At 40.3% G+C, this 18,406-nt stretch overlaps 1 protein-coding gene across 3 annotated transcripts in view; it reads left to right on the top strand.

The window, feature by feature from the left end:
- Positions 1 to 18,406, top strand: part of WASHC4 (WASH complex subunit 4) — a 70,008-nt gene that overhangs the window by 40,816 nt on the left and 10,786 nt on the right. For all 3 annotated transcript variants that reach the window (XM_075938562.1, XM_075938557.1, XM_075938551.1), the window contains exons 17-29: positions 54 to 200; positions 366 to 445; positions 1,714 to 1,819; positions 2,515 to 2,631; positions 3,795 to 3,963; positions 4,445 to 4,599; positions 5,275 to 5,349; positions 5,444 to 5,548; positions 6,958 to 7,092; positions 10,515 to 10,623; positions 11,366 to 11,432; positions 14,303 to 14,389; positions 18,049 to 18,196. In XM_075938562.1, the coding sequence (XP_075794677.1) occupies positions 54 to 200; positions 366 to 445; positions 1,714 to 1,819; positions 2,515 to 2,631; positions 3,795 to 3,963; positions 4,445 to 4,599; positions 5,275 to 5,349; positions 5,444 to 5,548; positions 6,958 to 7,092; positions 10,515 to 10,623; positions 11,366 to 11,432; positions 14,303 to 14,389; positions 18,049 to 18,196 (1,500 nt within the window). The remainder of the gene's footprint in view (positions 1 to 53; positions 201 to 365; positions 446 to 1,713; positions 1,820 to 2,514; positions 2,632 to 3,794; positions 3,964 to 4,444; positions 4,600 to 5,274; positions 5,350 to 5,443; positions 5,549 to 6,957; positions 7,093 to 10,514; positions 10,624 to 11,365; positions 11,433 to 14,302; positions 14,390 to 18,048; positions 18,197 to 18,406) is intronic.

Genomic DNA, 18,406 nt, shown 5'->3' with positions numbered 1-18,406 from the left:
AACTCTTCCATGAATATAAAATTTGAACTATTATTTTTGTTTCTCCCATCAAGAAAAGAGTTATTTCTGACAAAAAATACAGTGAGCAGAGACTGGACGTGCTCTCTGCTCTGGTATTGGCTGAGAATACCCTCAATGGGCCAAGTACAAAACAGAGGCGCCTTATAGTGTCCCTTGCACTCAGTGTGGGCACACAGATGGTAAGTGCAACTATTGTTCAAACTCTCGCTATTGTATGTTAACTTGTTAGCTATAGTAAACAAGTTTATAACTCAGTTGTTGCAACAATTTTAAAAGTAATTGTTGTTTTGCAGTTAAACCGTATATGACTCCACCCATTTTCCTCTGCTGCTTTTTTTTAACAGAAAACATTTAAAGATGAAGAGCTGCTTCCCCTCCAAATAGTTATGAAGAAACTGGACTTAATCAGTGAACTTAGGGAGCGGTGAGTAGCGCGCACACATGCTTTGGGAGAGGGGAGGAAACAGTTGTCAGCTAATGTGTTGAGATTTCAGGATGCAGTTTATGAAGTCTTACAGGTTTTTCTGTTTTCTACACTTAGCTACATATAATTGACTGTTTTCATGTACACTGAGGACCGGGGCTGGCCAGAATATGGGCCACAGAATTCTATAATGAAGTCTGTGGCTTCCCTCATCTTTAAGGAGGAGTGGCTTTCAGAAATGCTGGTCTTGTTGAATAGTGCACCATACTTTTTGTTTGATTTGACATGAACCATTAGTTTTGGGACCTATTGCCCTCTTGGTTTATACCTCCATATTAAATATTAGGTTTCCTGCAGTATGTTGCATTTTACATAAACACCTCTTTTTTAACCTGGTATAGATTGTAACTGGCTGTGAAATGTTCAGCAATGATTTTGTGCAGACACTGCTATACACACAATTATTGATGGTGTCAATCTACACCAGGGGTTGGCAATCTTCATCACACAGCCCATCAGGATAATCTGCTAGCTGTTGCTTCCAATTATCCAGGAATAGTGAATCCTGGCCACTGGGAACTGCGGGGGCGGGAGAGAGGGGATGGAGGGAGTGGGGCAGGAAGCCTGTGGACGGTCAATGTAAATAAAATATCTCCTTGCTCACCAGTGGATTATCCTCATGGGTCATGTGCTAAAGGTTGCCTACCCTTGACCTACATGTATGCTTTAGGCATATCATAATTCTAATTATTTAAATGAATTTGTACAATTACAGTCATGACACAGTAACACCTTATGCTTTATAAGCTGTCTGCATTTTCAAGTTCAGAATCTACTGCCAGTATCAGTGAGGAGGATGCTTGTCTGTATGTGGCTCAGTATTTTGTTATGGATATCATTAATTCCTTTACTTTAGGGTACTGTGGGAAGCATAAAGATATTATTACAAAGATTAGGTATAGTATACCTTGCAAAAGCATTTCAGTAGCTTGACATGGTGCTCACAGATATGATAGTGAAAATAGGCATCCATTTATCAAAGAGCTTGCATTTTCTTTTGAAGGTCAATGGGAAAATAATAAATACCATGAAAACATGTTTGGTGAGCATGAGTACTATTGAAATAATCTGTGGTGTAGATGATTTTAACAATAAAAAGGGGGCAGTGCTGTAAAAATAGAGTCTTGCTGACATGCAGTTCACCATCCTTTGTTCATTATTTTCTGTTGCTTCTGATTTTGTTTAATAAGTAATATCTTGCATTTTAGAATCCAAACACAGTGTGATTGTAGATTCTTGTACTGGCATCGAGCAGTCTTCCCAATTTATTTAGATGATGTGTACGAAAATGCAGTTGATGCCTCTAGATTGCAGGTAAATAAGAAATACCCATAATTGTTCAGTTACAGTGGCTGGCTGAATCAGGCAGGTGTGGGAAGAAAATTTTAAAACAGTTAAAAATCATAGATGAAGCAGCACAGGGGTAGGGACAGATGGCTCCCTGGGAACCAGTGTTCATGTAATTTGAAGGTTAATCAATGAGCCCAGGCTCATCAGTAAACCATGTACATGGGTACGCTTTCAAATCCCTACTCAGAAGCAAACAGTAGTAGGTTTTACCAGGGATTAACCACTTGGTCCAGCATGAGACTTGATGGATCAGTGATTTGTCTGATCCACTGTTTTAAGTAATGGGCCTGCAAAAGGCTAGAACTGAATATTTGTTAATCTAATGATTGCAGGGCAGGGGCAGCAACAACAGCCAATTTGAATTGACTTAACACTCTTTTCCTTCATTGTTTTAGGATAACTGAATCAAAAATGTGATATCAGTCTCACATAGATTATTTTTTAAAATGGTTAAAGTTACAGTATGTTAATTTTTACAGTGTTATAGTGACTATTCATGGTGAAATACAGTAAACTAGAAAATGATCCTTGTTCTTTGGATTTGAGACTTGAAACTGTTTAAATTGGGCTGATTCTAGCCTTTATATGCTAGATGCTTTGAGATGTTTGTTGACATGTCTGACTTATGGTTTGCATATTAATTTCTTTCTGTTTTTTAGTACATGTTTAGTGCATTACGGGATTGTGTACCTGCTATGATGCATTCAAGACACTTGGAGTCCTATGAGGTACTTCTGGAGTGCTATGACAAAGAAATCATGGATGTTTTAAATGAGGTAATTGCAGAAGTACAGGGTTTACTGTGAGTAGGGGTCTAGCAGTGACAATTTATTTGAATTGTGTATTGATCGGCTTTTATTGACTGAAAAACAGGATTTTATATAAAACCTATATAACAGCTTTGAGACTGCTATGAAATAGTGATAAGTGAGAAAATTGTTATTTTGACTAGGTCAGGTACTTCCTTGACTTCGTTCTCATAGTATCCGTGTACCTCAGTCTTTAATATATCTCTGAATTTAATACATGTGTGCTAGAGAAGACAGTCTACATTCTACAGATTCTTAAGTACTGAGAAACTAAGTCATTTCCCCACAGTCAAACAGGAAGTCTCTGGCAGAGCAGGGAGTTGAATCCATATCTCCTTAACAAGTGATTTAACCACTGGACCATTCTTCCTCTCTGTCTAGTCCCACAACATATGTAATCTATTCTGGGATTCTAGAGAAATCTTAGAATAATAGTTTTGCTAAACTGAATAAAGTCTTATTGGAACTGAACTACACACTTCTTAGTAAACCACATCTGTTGTAGACTCATTATATAAACCAGGGGTTCTCAACCTAGGGTTCTAAACAGTGGCTTGCAACCACTCTGTCCAGCACATATCATTGATCCCGTCTGAGCTTTTGTAACAAACATGATTTGCATTTGGTTTAGGTCAAATAGTTTTTTTAATTAGCTTGGACGGCCACAGTAAAGGGTGTATGTGTTTTGCAGCAAATGAATGGTTCTCTTCTTAAATATAGGTAGGAACCACACTGATTTAACAAATTGTTGGAGCCTTAATTGGTCACAAAACATTCTAAATACTCCTAATTAGTCAATGTAAATGTGTGTCCTAGAACTAACATTGTCCATTTAGAAGCTGAACATTTCCTGTTATTCTTAATAACAGATATGTAGTTCCATGTAGTTCCTGAATTGGTCCTCAGTTTGATTAGGACATCAACAGGACTTTGTTTGCAAGTGCAAACAAGAGACTTAGTTCCTGGAACTCTGAAATTCTTAAAGAATTCTTGCCTCAGGTTCACCTATTTGTAAGATGTAGCCACAGTCATTAGTCATCAGCCCTCTTGCGCCAAAGACAAATTTAATCTCTATTAAAATAAGTTTTTTGAATGGATGTTTAGCATATTTTTTTTATTTCCTTGAATAGCACTTGCTGGACAAATTATGTAAAGAAATAGAAAAGGATTTACGCCTTTCTGTGCACACACACTTAAAGCTTGATGACAGAAATCCCTTCAGAGTTGGAATGAAGGATCTGGCCCACTTTTTCTCCCTGAACCCAATTCGATTTTTCAATCGTTTCATTGACATCAAAGGTAGGTTGCATGTATAGTTCATTCTTCTCAGTACTTCTCTCTCTTGTATATCTGGTAACCCTTCTAGTATTCCCTTTTTCTTTTTGCTTAGCTGTTTTTTGTGTGATTTTTGTCATCTCAGTTGCACCCTAAAAATAATTTATATACGTGCAAGTGGCATTTCAAGCATAAGCTATCGTTATTAAGGTCATGGCTCTTTACCCACTTCTAGAGCTAGCTTATATATAGAAGTTTAGGAGTCTGTTGCCTCTGAGCTAGGGAGTTTGGTCTATCAGCTCAAGCAGTAGAGGCTCATGGCTTTTAAATCCAGAGGGTTCTGGGTTCAGTCCCCACAGATGAATCCTTTAGTTTTAAGTGCTAGTTTTCAGTGCAGAGATTTATGGATTTTTTCTTTGTTTTTGTTGTTTCTTTGCTATTCCTCAGCAATTTAAGAGTTGTAGTTAATAGTTGAGTCCATATTTCATTATTTTTTATTTTACAGTTTATGTGACACACTACTTAGACAAGACGTTTTACAACTTAACAACTGTAGCTCTTCATGACTGGGCCACATACAGTGAAATGAGGAATTTAGCAACTCAGCGGTATGGCTTAACTATGACAGAAGCACATCTTCCCAGTCAGACTTTAGAACAGGTACAGTATGTGAGGTGTGTGTATGGGTATTGTACATGCCATTTTATTCTGGAAGTTCTAGATAAGCATTCAAACATTCAGGAAGTACAGATACAAAGGAATCCAAAATGAGAGACTATTTTCTAAAATTTTGACCTGCGCAATTTACCCAAGACTAACAAGTCTATGGCATAATCAAGATAAAAACCATGGTTCCTAGACCTGATCTTCATCTTGAGCAGTGAAACCGTTTAAATAACAACAGTTTTTTAAAAGTAGTTATTAATTTTTCAACCTTGAATATGAAGGGTCTTGCATTTTATTTGGAGGTTGAAAAAATGGTCCAGTTTCTCCCTTTTTGTTTTGCACTTGCTAGCTAGGACTAAAGAATGTTCACTTTCAAAAATGTTAAAAGATACAACCAAAAGAAATTTCTTTTAATGTGACACTGGCTATAAAACTTAAAGAAAGAAACCATTAAATCTAGCCCCTGAAGTAGCCCAGAAGAAAATTGCAAAGATATTTTCACAAAATTGAACGGAAAAGTGATGATTTGCATGCATATCTAATTACTTTAATCTGCTTTCAAAAACACTTTCAGGTAATTAATTTGCACAATTAACAGTTTTAAATATATTTGAATGACTCACAGGAGACTGTTATAATCCATTAAGGATTTTTACCACATTGTTTCAGGGTCTGGATGTTTTGGAAATCATGAGAAATATTCATGTTTTTGTATCTCGCTACCTTTACAATCTCAATAATCAGGTAAGATGTATTCTGTACTTCTCTGGGTAGTGCATATCTGATTATTATAGACTTTGGTTTTGATATAGGGTAAATGATGACCTTCTCTTTGCAGATCTTCATTGAGAGAACTAGCAATAATAAACATTTGAACACTATCAATATCCGGCACATTGCTAATTCAATTCGAACTCATGGCACAGGAATCATGAACACAACAGTAAGTATCTTCCCGACTGTTATTTTTTTAATAGTTACAAAGCAGTGTTGGAATGCTAGCATTTCCAGACCTTTGAGTTTTTAACTGTGCAGTTTTTTAATACTACACAAACATAGCTTTTTGTATTGAATATAACAAAGTAGTCCTTTGACCAAGCAGTCAACTTCAAAAGTCTTATGAGTTATGCCATGGTAGTTAGTATATAAAGTCAGACCTTTATGCAAAGACCCACAGCTGACAAGATGTTTAGAAATATCCTAGAAGTCCTTTGAATTGCCCTAAAGATGGAAATAGTTACATTTACAGCACTTTGAATTTCTAAATGGTAGCCTTTATAATTACAGTGTCATGTATCACTGCTCGTTAAAGTTTGGTTGGCTGGTGTGTTTATAGCATTTCATTTAAGCGGAGCAGGAGAAATATGATGCTGATGACTCCTAAGTAAACTTAAATTGATAAACTGCCACTTTATACATTTTAGAATTTGGGAAAATGTAAGGTCATTTTTTAAGTGGCTTTCTATGAGATATATGTGTCACTATACTTTTGGCTAAGTAGTGTTAATTGATTTTTACTACTTGCTGTGAATCTAGAAGATGCACTATAGTATGGATTATTAGGTTGATTTGGATTTCTAAATAAAATGATTGTAATGATCTTTGGTGTAAAGATGGCAGTCTGGTAAAGATGAATGTCCACCTATCTACTGTAAATAACAGTAGTGTATTTACTGAGCCTAACATAGTAATTGAAGTAGTTCTAAAACCTGGTGTGATGCCAAAGCTTTACTGGAAAATCCAGCTAACCTAAAACAATCAAATTTCGGACTGCCACTAGATTTTTCGCTATCTCTATCTCTATCACTCTGTCTTTTTGTCTCATTCTTTTTCCTACCAAGCCAGCACAACATAAGAACTTGATGAGCACTATGCATTGAAGAACACTTTCTCTAAGGCAACATGTACAAAATGAAAATGTTTAGAAATGAGGGTTCTTATTCTTTGTTGCATTGTAGGATAGTGCTCACTTTTGCAAGCATGATACTAATGTGTTCTTCTCATGTTGGAGTTCCTTGTCTCAGAGATATCAGCACTGAAAAAGAAGTTGTCTTTCAAGTCACGTTGCTTCCTGGAAAAATGAACTCCTCCTTTCTTAACCACTTTTGATGGTGGCCTGGGAATGAACCAGGCAGGGAATTTAGACTTGAAAAAAATTGGGTTTTAATTCCAGAAGGAACAATATTTTAGAAAATTTTGAGCAAAATGGGGCAGGCCGAGTTGAACTTTCCAGCTACAAAAAAGTCTTAACATGGAATAAAAACTTCAAGAAGCTACTGAATGATGGTCACTATAAAAGCATGTTAATTTAAATGGATTTTTTCTGATTCTGAATGTTTAATTTTATTTCAGGTTAATTTCACTTACCAGTTTCTTAGGAAAAAGTTCTATATCTTTAGCCAGTTCATGTATGATGAACATATCAAATCCAGATTGATCAAAGATATCAGATTCTTCAGGGAAGTCAAGGATCAAAATGATCATAAGGTATACCGCATGTGTGGAGTTCTTGGATAAATAACAGCTTGATTAAAAACATTGCTGCCTTTGCATTGAAAAGTTAATATGTACTAAACTACAAAGGTTACTTTTTTAAATAAAAGGAATATTATGTTTATAGACAAATGGCACGTTCTGGTCTATCAAAATACCATGTTGCAGTGTATGCATATTCCTGCATTTAAAAAAAAATTAAAAAACAATGAATGGTTCTGTAGCACCTTGGAGGCTAACAAAAATATAGCTGGTATATAGCTGGTTGGGCACAACCCACTTCTTCAGGTGAATGGAGCAAGGGGCACAGAGGGACAGAGCAGAAAGAGTAGAGAGAGGGAGGAGAAAAAAACCCTGTCAATTAAAGCGCCCGTGCTAAATGAGGCTAATAGAGTGGACTGTAAGTCACTGATACTTAGCTTTTGATGTCATTTGGGTGTTGACATTTTCTGTTGACATCCAGAAAATGTATTGATTCAGTCCCTGGGTAAATGTATCAAGTTGGCATATGAAGGCCAATTCTGCTGTCTGTCTGTCTGTCTTTGTGTGTGTGTGTGTGTGTGTGTCTGTCTCTCTCTCTCATTGGTTCCTGAAATTACTCTGCAAGGGGATGGCCACTTTTAAATCCATTAATGAGTGCCTGGGCAAGTTAAAATGCTCCCCTATAGGTTTCCCCATTTCAAATATCTGATTTGTGTCCATTAATCCTTTGTCGTAGCGACTGTCCAGTTTGGCCAATATACATGGCAGAGGGGCATTGCTGGCACTTGATGGCATATATCATGTTAGTGGATGTGCAGCTGTATGAGCCTCTGATGTGGTAGCTTATGTGGTTAAGTACTGTGATGATGTCATTTGTGTAGATGTGTGGACAGAGTTGGCAATGGAGTTTATTACAAGGGTAGGTTTCTGGGTGAATATATTTGAGATGTGCTGCATGGTTGCTGGAAAGAATTTGTTTCAGGTAAGGGGGTTGTCTGTAGGTGAGGATTAGCCTGCCTCCCAAGGCCTGTGAGAGCGAGGGATCATTTTCCAGGATAGGTTGTAGATTGTAAATGATGCATTGGAGGGGTTTAAGTTGGGGGTTGTAGGTAATGACTAGTGGTGTTCTGTTATTTTGTATGTAGGTCCTATCTTGAAGAAGCTGATGCCTGGGTACTTGTCTGGCTTTGTGAATCTGTTTTTTCACTTCCCCGGGTAGGTATTTAAGTTTTAAGAATGCCTGATAGAGATTCTGTAGGTGTTTGTCTCTGTCTGTAGGATTGGAGCAAATCTGGTTGTATCTTAGGGCCCGACTGTAAACAATTGATTGGGTGATATGTCCTGGATGGAAGCTAGAGACATGTAGGTAAGTATAATGGTTGGTAGTTTCTGGTATAAAGTGGTAGAAATGTGGCCATCGTTTAATTGTACTGTAGTGTCAAGGAAGTGGATTTCTTCTGTGGACTGGTCCAAGCTAAGGTTGATGGTGGGGTGGAAGTTGTTGAAATCCCTGTCAAATTCTTCAAGGATTTCCTTCCCGTGGGTCCTTATGATGAAGATTTTGTCAAGGTAGCATAAGTAGAGTAAGGATGCTAGGGGGTGAGAGCTGAGGAAACATTTTTCAAGGTCAGCCATAACGATGTGGGCAATTTGTGAGGCCATGTGGGTACCCATCGCTGTGCCACTGACTTGAAGCTATAAATTGTCCCCAAATTGGAAATTGTTGTGGATGAGGACAAAGTCACAAAACTCAGTCACCAGGTGTGCAATGGTGTTATCGGGGATAGTGTTTCTGACAACTAGATATTCATCATCATGTAGTATGTTGGTGTAAAGCGCTTCTACATCCATGGTGGCCGGGATGGTGTTTTCAGGAAGATTACTAATGTTCTGTAGCTTCCTCGGGAAGTCAGTGGTGTCTCGAAGGTAGCTAGGAATGCAAGTAGCATAGGGTCTGAGGAGAGTCAACATAACTGGATAATCCTGCTGTAAGTGTGCGAATGCCTGAGATGATGGGACATCTGGGATTTCTAGGTTGGTGGATCTTGGGTAGCAGATAGAAAACTCCTGGTCAGGGATTTTTGTACAGATTTGGTCCTGAGTTGTAGCAGGGAGTTTCATGAGCAGATGGTGTAGTCTCTCTTGATATTCTTTAATGGGATCAGATGAAAGAAGCCTGTAGAATCTGGTGTTGGCGAGTTGTCTGGCAGCATTGTTTTTGGCTTATGTGATTCTAGTTGCTTTCTGAACACTAAACAGTTCTCATCAGACACAACATGCAACTCATAAGTATTGTGGAGTCAGGTAAATTTATTGGCTTGTTAACCTGATAATGATGGTTGGTGTGGATATAGTTTTAGTGTTGTCTTAAACCTACAGTCCAAATTAAGTTTACTAAAGTTACAATAAATGATCCTATTTTATAATAGAAGCTGCTGGTGAGATTAATGCAGCAACTTGGTATACATGTACAGTAGCTATCCCTGTCCCTCAAGGTCTTGGACCTAATTTCTGCCTTCCATCATTACACAAACTGGGACTTAGTGTTTGGAATAAAGATGTACTGGTAACTACTTCACTGGAAATTTGCTTGAACAAGTTGGACCTCCCTGGTCCGGCACCCTCAGGACCTGACTAGTCCTGAATGAAGGATTTTCCAAGAGACCAGGGGAGGTCATTTCTGGTCCCCCTGCTGTTGCCTTCCCCCCACCCCCCCCAGCCCTAGCCTGGCCCATTGGCCTACCGGCTGGCTCCCCACCTGCTGCAGGCTCTGCTGCCCTGTCAACCCCCCCTAGGCCGCCACACACCACGGCTCTCGGCTCCCTCAGGCAGCTGCGTAGCAGGATTTCCCACCGCACCCTCCCCGGGCAGCTGCTCGCTGGGGCTCTGGGCTCTCTCTGGCCACTGCAGCCATGTTCTAGAGCTCCTGGCTCCACTGGGCTGCCTGCAGCTGTTTGCTGGAGCTCCCAGCCCCAGTGGGCAGCCAAATGCCAGGTCTCCCAGTCCTGCTACTCTGCGCTAGGCAGCCCCTCAAGCAATTTGCTGTGGGCAGTCTGCTGTCCTGCCAGCCCCATAGGGCTAGCTACTGCTGCCCCTCACCAGGACTCTCTGGTGCTGCAACATCTCTGCCAGACTATGGATGTTGCCAGACTATGGACCAGAGTCCCAGTTTAGGGAGTTTCAGCTTGTATAAGAAGATTGCTTTCTTGTATATATAGCAGTAACAGATCTGTTTATCTTTTCAATTTGCATACCTGACCTAGTCAATGATGCTTTCACAAACTATTATGCATAGACAGAATTATACTTTAAAAGATAAAAGGAGTTTGTGGGAGGGAGAGTGTATGGAAGGTAAAATAGCGTTCACATATAAGGTCAAGTAAATTTTTCAAAGATGGATATTTTTACTAACTATGCAAAAATTGTTTCTCTAGTATCCATTTGAGAGAGCGGAGAAGTTCAACCGAGGCATCAGAAAGCTTGGAATAACACCTGACGGACAAAGTTACCTTGACCAATTCAGGCAGCTCATAAGTCAGATAGGTATGCAACTTTTTATCTAAAAATTTGGTACAAACATTTTAATGGCAGAGATCTTCATGATCCTATGAACTACACTGCTTATTTTACCTATATTTTCAGACTGAGCCTTAAATTCAAGCCTAATATAAGCAAGTGCACTTCCGTTAAAGTAATTGGAGTTTTACTTAAAACATTCAAGACCTATTTTTGTTAATTAATAAGTTTTACCTAGAGCTTTTATGGATTTTTTTTATTTGCTTTGGGTTCAATCAGTATTCATCCACGTTTATTATCTTTTCCACTAAATGAGAAGTACCATACCCTTAAACTCAGTTTCAAAAGGCATTTTGAATCAAATACAAAGATATACATAGATTATAATAGCTAAATTTGATTTATTAGTTAGTAATACTTTCAACATCCTGATGCCCCAATGGAATATAGGCTTCTAGAGTCTGATGTTACCAACACATCCTACCAATTGTATCTTATTGCAGGATTTGGACCTTAGTGTGCATGTGAGCACAATCTACTTAGATGAAGCTAGTCATGGCTCATGTTTTGTTCTTCTTATTGGACTTTGTGCCATTAAACCTAAAAACATTTGCATTTTTTCTCTATGAAATTAGCTTCAGAATATTTCTGTTTTAAAAATCATTCTGGCTACCCTAGGGCATCAGAATTTCAGAGTTAATGGGGCTTTTGAAGTACGTATATGTTACTGTCTAACTTTAGGAATTATCCTGTTTTTCTCTTTTTAAAGGCAATGCAATGGGCTATGTGCGAATGATAAGATCTGGTGGACTTCACTGCTGTAGTAGTGCAATTAGGTACCTACATAAGTGTATTTCATGCTGCTCCAAGTATTTTTATATCCCTGTGCTACCAATTCATACTGATATTCCCTTAGGAAAGTCCGTTTTTTCATTTATGCATCATTTGACTCAGAAGTGTGAAGAGTATTTTGATAAGTATGGCACTTTCCGGGACATCGTTGTATCTTAAAATACTCTGTATTTTATATTGACCTTCTTAAGGAGCGAGGTCCTACAATGAAGAACAAAAGACCAGCTAGTACATTATTTAGCACTGAACTTGCAAGGAACTAAGTACAGTAAAACCATGTTATCTGGCACGCTTGGAGATCAGGGTGTTCTGGTTTTCTAAAAATTCCAGTTATCTGAGGGTCCCATCAACCTAGGAAAAACCAATGGACAATTATAGTAAAACTCAAGTTTTTAATATTGTTAGTTTTGTAGTGTGAGGCAGTTGATCTGACATTTCTATTTTGAGTTAAAGATGATTAGTACTTCTTAAATAAAAAATTGTTAAGCCAATCATGGTATACCAAGCCACATCTGACGAAGTGGGTCTTTGCCCACGAAAGCTTATGCTCCTACACTTCATTTAGTCTATAAGGTGCCACAGGACTCCTCGCCGCGCAAGCCAGTTCTGTGCACCTGAAAATGTGATGGTATTGTGGTTGGGGGCAATGCTGTTTAACAAAGTTTTCTGGTTAACAGAGTGCCGGATAACAAAGGTTTCACTGTACCATTGTGTCCTGTGCACATATATTGGAACTAAGGAGCTCAGCACGTTAAAGAATTGTGCATTTAAAATATATTCTAGGCACTGTACAAATGAGTCATTTGCTGCATAAAACAGCAAGAGACACCCCATAGGACTTGTAAGGCAAACCCAGAGAACGGAGCTAACTTATTTTATAACTAGAGGATTTACCCAGAGTTGCTTTGGTCCTTAAATAAGTTTTTTTTGTTTTTCTTCATTTAAATAATTGCTCTGGGGTGGGGCTGGGGATATGGGGTTCAATATGCAGGTTGCCCTGGGGAGAAAAGACAACCCCAGCTCTCTCTCACTTCAGCAGTTTGGGGCCAGGTGAGACGTTCCTATCCATGGCTGCTGCAGCTGTAGGGAGCACAGCCGGGGGGAAGGGTGCATGTCCCTTGGCTGGGGGACAGAGACACGTGCACACAGACAGACAAATTCTCTGAAATATAGTAGATAACTGTCCCTTTTTTTCCACCCCTGCCTCCTGCTGATCCAACAGGGTTATAGCAGTCCCAGTCCCCATCTCTGGCCCCCTGTGGTTATTCGGCTATAACTCTCTTCTACCAGACTCCTCCCTTTCCATTTTATGAGAAACAGTCACATTCCAGGCACATCCCATATTTTTGAGCCTCCATATGAATGTTGTGCATTCCAAGGAAATGAGTAAAGACATTCTCCCTGTCCTGAAGAGTTTACAAACACAGTTAAGCTATTCCTCTCCATTTAGGTAATGATTGAGTTTTGAAAAGTGTCTGATCCCATGTATAAAGATACAAAGGAATTGTATCCCTTGTCCTGCAAACTAGTTCAGAATCCCTTATGTTGCAAAATTGACTAACTGGAGTCCTTAAACTACAAAAACCATAACCTTTTGTATACCATAGTATGTTATATAGGTGAGCTCTTAAAGGCCAAGATGGTTATTTATCATTGTATAAAGTGCCATAGTGTACATAGTATTTTACAGAGAGAACAAGACACAGTTTGTGTCTTGAAAGTTTACAAGCTAGGTGTTATATCATATGGTGTATAGCAGTGGTTCCCAGCTGCTGGGCTTTGGCCCACTGCCAGGCCAAGGTGGCTCTGGGGACCAGGGCTGGGGTATACCATTGTTGCGGCTGTTGAGAGAGTCCTGTCCTGCCCTACCTCTCAGCCAACCAGTGCCGGGCAGGGGTGGGGTCTCCTCCCAGCCACAGAAGAGGCTGAGAGGTGGGGCAGGACACACCACTCCCAACAGTAGTGCGGGGAGGCTATGGGAAAGGGGTTGGCACTGTGTGCCTCTGGGGACAGGGCTAATATTGGGGGTTGGCACTGGGGAGGCTCTGGGGGGGAGGGAGGGTTGTGTGCAGTGCGGCTCTGGAAACAGGAGGTTGATACTCAGGGGTCTGGTAGTGAGAGGGCTCTAAGAGGTGGGGGGCTGGCACCGGGAGGGTTAGGTACAAAGAACTCGGGGGTCTGTTTAGCAGCAGGGGGGTAATGGAGGGATGGGGACTCTAAGGGTTAGGGCTGGCACTAGGGGCTCTGGAGGCTAGACTTTTGGCAGACCAGTAACATTTTATTTGCATATTCATCATTTGCATAATAAATATGCAAATAACGTGATGCTGGTCCACCAGAAGTTTGTGAATGGGTTTGCTGGTTTCTGGTATCAAAAAGGTTGGGAGCCACTGATATATAGCACGAACAGAGATTGCATAAGGTGACAGGAATGGGTGGTTTATGCTCAATATTATGAGGCTGGCTGTTTTCTCAATATGATCATCATGTTTCCTTTTGTTCTATAGCTGTGATTTTATTTGGATTGTGTGGAAGTATGGTCATGATTGAAAGATGGTTTTTGGAGGAGTGGGACCCTATGTGACACATTCAATAGGGGAGCACACTGCAGGATAACAGGGCAGCATGGGGGAGATTACAAAGACTTTTGTGGAAGAAAGGCAGAAGGGTAACATGTCTGGATGTGGAATTAACAGAACTTGGGTGAGAGAGAGAGAGATGGAAGATGAAAGCAGAGGCGTGCCAGAGCCTTGAAAGCAAGGATATTGTGAAATTTATTTATAATTTAACTTAATTAATGCATAAGTGAGTAAAGCTCAGTTGAATATAGATTTAACATACAGTAATTGTGTAGGTTTGTTCCTGATCTTGAAGATATTGTTAATTTTGAAGAACTAGTGAAAGAAGAAGGACTCTCGGAAGAAACGCAAAAAGCTGCAAGGTAACCCTAGTTTGTGTTTTGAGATGTGGGAAGGCAAGGTTATTTAAAAAGAAACTTGTGTTTGGCACCTTTCTTATTCAAAAAATTCAAGTGCTTTACAAAAGGTGAAATGAAATGTAGATGTTTTTGTTTAATCTGAAACAATAGAAACTATTGCTTTAAAGATGCTAGACAGAAAATGACATTTGTACCAGTCAGATCCATTTGGAAATCAGCTGCTCATTAAAATTCTCATTTGGTGAGGGAAGTTCTTTAGTCTGAAAATGTCTTTAAGTTTTAGAAATCTACTTTGAGTTTACTGAGAAACTTTAAAAACAAATCTGCATTACTAATCCTATTCCAAGTTCCGCTCAGATATGATTGAGGACTCTGGGAAATCACCACATGACTATCTTGGCTTATGTGGAGGAAGGAATGGAGGAAAATGAGCACTTTCCATTTGAAACATATTGGTAAAATGTGTAGCAGAAATCTATTGTTTTCAGCTGTATTGGGCTCTTGTCAAAAGCATTCTCTCATATAAAGAATAACAGTAGCCAGGGGTGGCCTATCTGAACCACACTTGCTAAAATGTGTTCTGAACACTGATGTTTGTATTAAGTGATTCAAGCTTAGACTTCTGTTGTTTTTCTTTCCTTGTTTAGTGTGAGACCAGCAATGGGTGCAGGGAATATCTCAATGGCAAAACTTTTTGATAGTCACCATTCACAGCCTAGCTGAAAAACAAATCTTAAACTGCCATTTTTGGGGCTATGGATGGAGAACAAACAAACTTGCTGCTTTATAGCCCATATGCTTTACCTGCTGCTAAAATGATCCCCTTCTTGTTCTAAGTCTTTGGATGTTAATCTTCATCTGTTAGCTGGCTATAGATCCAGTTAACAAAACATGAGCTTTCTTAATTTCTGCCATGGGCAAATACTAAATTTATTTTTCATTTCATCTAGGTGCCTATTCTGAGTTTAACAGAGGAGTGTATTGAGGCGTTATGGAAAGTTTTACTATTTTGCCATTAGGGATGTCATCATGTAGATGACTACACAATTAACCAATAAGCCTAGGTTTATCAGTTAATCCTGTCGGCTGTTTGCATTTTCCCCACCTTGTTGCCTCTGTATCGGAAGCAGCAAGGGAGAGGTGAGAGCTGGTGCCCGTGGGGAGCTAGGTTTTAAGCTGGTTCCCCATGAGTACCGGATCTTCCACCCCCCGCCCGCCCCCCCACCGCCGCCATCACTGCTGCCTCTGATAGACAGCAGTGTGAAGGGTAGGGGCAGGTGGGAGCTGATACGTGCAAGGAGCCGGCTATTAAGGTGGTTCTCTGCATGTGCTGGCTTTGAGGACCCACCTGCCCCTGTCTCTCCCCCACCCCCACTTATTGTCTCTATCAGAAGCAACAGCATGAGGGTTGGGGGCAGGGAAGGCAGCCGCAGAGCAGCCTCTGTCAATGGGGAACTCGGGCACCCTGCAGACGGGCTGCAGCTGCCCTGGGCTGCTCCCTCTCTATCTGTTCTCTGGGGGAGGAAGTTGTGTTTCCCACTCCCCTTTGTTGGGGATTCTCCTGATACTGAGGGGTAGTTCTAGCTAACCCTGGGGTTTTGGGATCCCACAAACTAAAAGCTAGCAACATCTCTACTGAGGGGTAGTTCTAGCTAACCCTGGGGTTTTGGGATCCCACAAACTAAAAGCTAGCAACATCTCTACTGAGGGGTAGTTCTAGCTAACCCTGGGGTTTTGGGATCCCACAAACTAAAAGCTAGCAACATCTCTAATGAGCAAGTGCGGGGGGGAAATTTGGGGTCAAGTCACCTCTCCTTTGACTTCACCACCTTCTTCCCTTAAAGGAGTGTTTGCTGGTGCTCTTCTCTTAATGACAACTTTCATTGTTCTCTGTCAGGCTCACCGTCTCTCTCACACCCTACAGTATATCTGAGATCCCAGTGCGAGTGTGTGGACGTTAGCAAGATGAGGCAGGTGGGATCACAGTGTAAGAGTCCGGATATTAGCTGTAGGGAGGGCCATCCCAGCACAGGTCATGTGGGTGTCAGGGTGAGGACTCATCGTTTCATGTCTTTTGTAGGCTCCTGGTCTCTGGACTCAGAGGGAGACATTATCAACTTGCATATATTGTATTGCTAACCCAAGAGATTAAAACTCATGAATCAGTTCCCCACCTCATAAAGAGGATGGCTTGGCACACAGGGATACGCTAGCGCCATGCTGCTGCCAACAGTTAGTAGCCATTCTGGCCCTGATGCACTGTTGGGGGTGGCAGTGGGTTTTAAATGATCCAGGTGCAGTAGGTGGGGTGGGAGGTGCATGTGGGCCAGCAAGCAGGGCCAGGAGATGCGGGGGAGGGGGAAGGGAGAAGGTAGATATGCATGGAACTCTATGCCTCTCCCTCACCCCCGCACCAAGCCCTGCCAGGGGGTGCCTACTTGCTCACTAGGAGGATTTGAGGTCTGGCATAGGCCCTTAGGTAAACTGAGTTTGAGACCTCTGTTCGCTCTTTGTCTGTGTAGATTCTTGCATTAGTACCCTTCCTATCTAATTGCTATCCTGTGATTCTTATCTGCTTCTTTTAACTATCCAATCTTTAGATGCTTATAGACTACCAACTCTGCCTACTTGTTTTCCCTTTGATATTTTCTTTCCCCCTTCCCCCCCCTTTCCTTTCTTCCCTATTCATTTTGGGTCTTCACATTCTAAACTCAAAACTCCGGTCATCTGAAGAAGTGGGCTGTGCCCACAAAAGCTCATGATACCATCTATATGTTTTGTTAGTCTATAAAGTGCTACCAGACCATTTGTTGATCTCTTTGGGAGTATGTGAAATACATGGGCATTCCTAGAACTATAAAGATATATCTCAAGCACATGTGGTACAAAAGCCAATTGTATATCCAGTTGTATATCCAGCTCACTATATCCAAAATGCCAAGACTCTATGGCCTGAAAGTTGCTGTAGGCAAGATGTTAATATCTTGAAACAGCGGGAATGCAAGGAATCTGGGAAACTATTCACAGAAGTCTCTAGGAGCATTGGGGAAAATGTGTGTCAGCCTCATCTGAAGAGTTGCAAAGTAAGTTTTCATTCATCTGCAAGAGGCAGTAGTTTGGTAGGTGAGTGCTTCTGTGCTGGTTCTACCTAAATCCTTGCTTTATATGGGCAGAAACATTTCCCTTTCTGCCTTTTATTCTAATGTGGTAATAATAATAATAATAGTTGTATTCTATCCCTCCCTTCTAATATTCACTGCTGGCTACTTCCCATTAGTGATGAATTAGGAGAGAAGTTGTGCAACAGAACAAGAAATTTATCTATAATTTTGTTTCTGTTAGCAGTTTCTCTCCTCATTCAGCCACCCTGACAATCTGATAAATTACCACAATGCAATATGGAATTTTTCTCTAAAGGCAGAGTTAGACACCATTGTTTTATGTTGTTTAATACATTATACCCAGTTGTTTTAATACTAATAATCAGCTGCAAGTGTGTGTCTGGTGGTTTGGACTGAAAGATTGGGTCTCTGGAGCCTCTAGCAACAAACATCGGACTGCGTCCAAATCCCATAAGTGGGGTACTAAATATTATTGATGAATAAGGAGAAGTGCTATGAAACAGAAAATGATCAGGTAAGAAAATTTCTCATTCTTTGCAGGCAATTGGATTGTGTCCTCAGTGATCTCACACGTAATTCTGCAGAAGGGACAGAGTACTTCAAAATGCTTGTTGACGTGTTTGCTCCTGAATTCCGCAGTCCAAAGAACATGCATTTGCGCAACTTCTACATTATTGTTCCTCCACTGGTTAGTATTTTTACCACTGTATTGATGCGAATTTGTAATGTATTAGATGAGATTTGTATTTAATGTTACGCCTCATAAGTACAGGGGTGGGTAGCAAGCTGTTCAAGTCAAATTAAACACCAACTCTCCACAGAGCGCAGATGGGATCTCTTGACTGAAAGAGTAACTTAAAAAAATAATCTCTTCATCCATTGTAAATGAAGTCAGTGG

This window comes from Pelodiscus sinensis, chromosome 1 (genome assembly GCF_049634645.1).
Source record: "Pelodiscus sinensis isolate JC-2024 chromosome 1, ASM4963464v1, whole genome shotgun sequence".
NCBI classification, from domain to species: domain Eukaryota; kingdom Metazoa; phylum Chordata; order Testudines; family Trionychidae; genus Pelodiscus; species Pelodiscus sinensis.
Note: the sequence above shows the minus strand (reverse complement) of the source record. Positions and strands in the feature narration are given on the sequence as shown.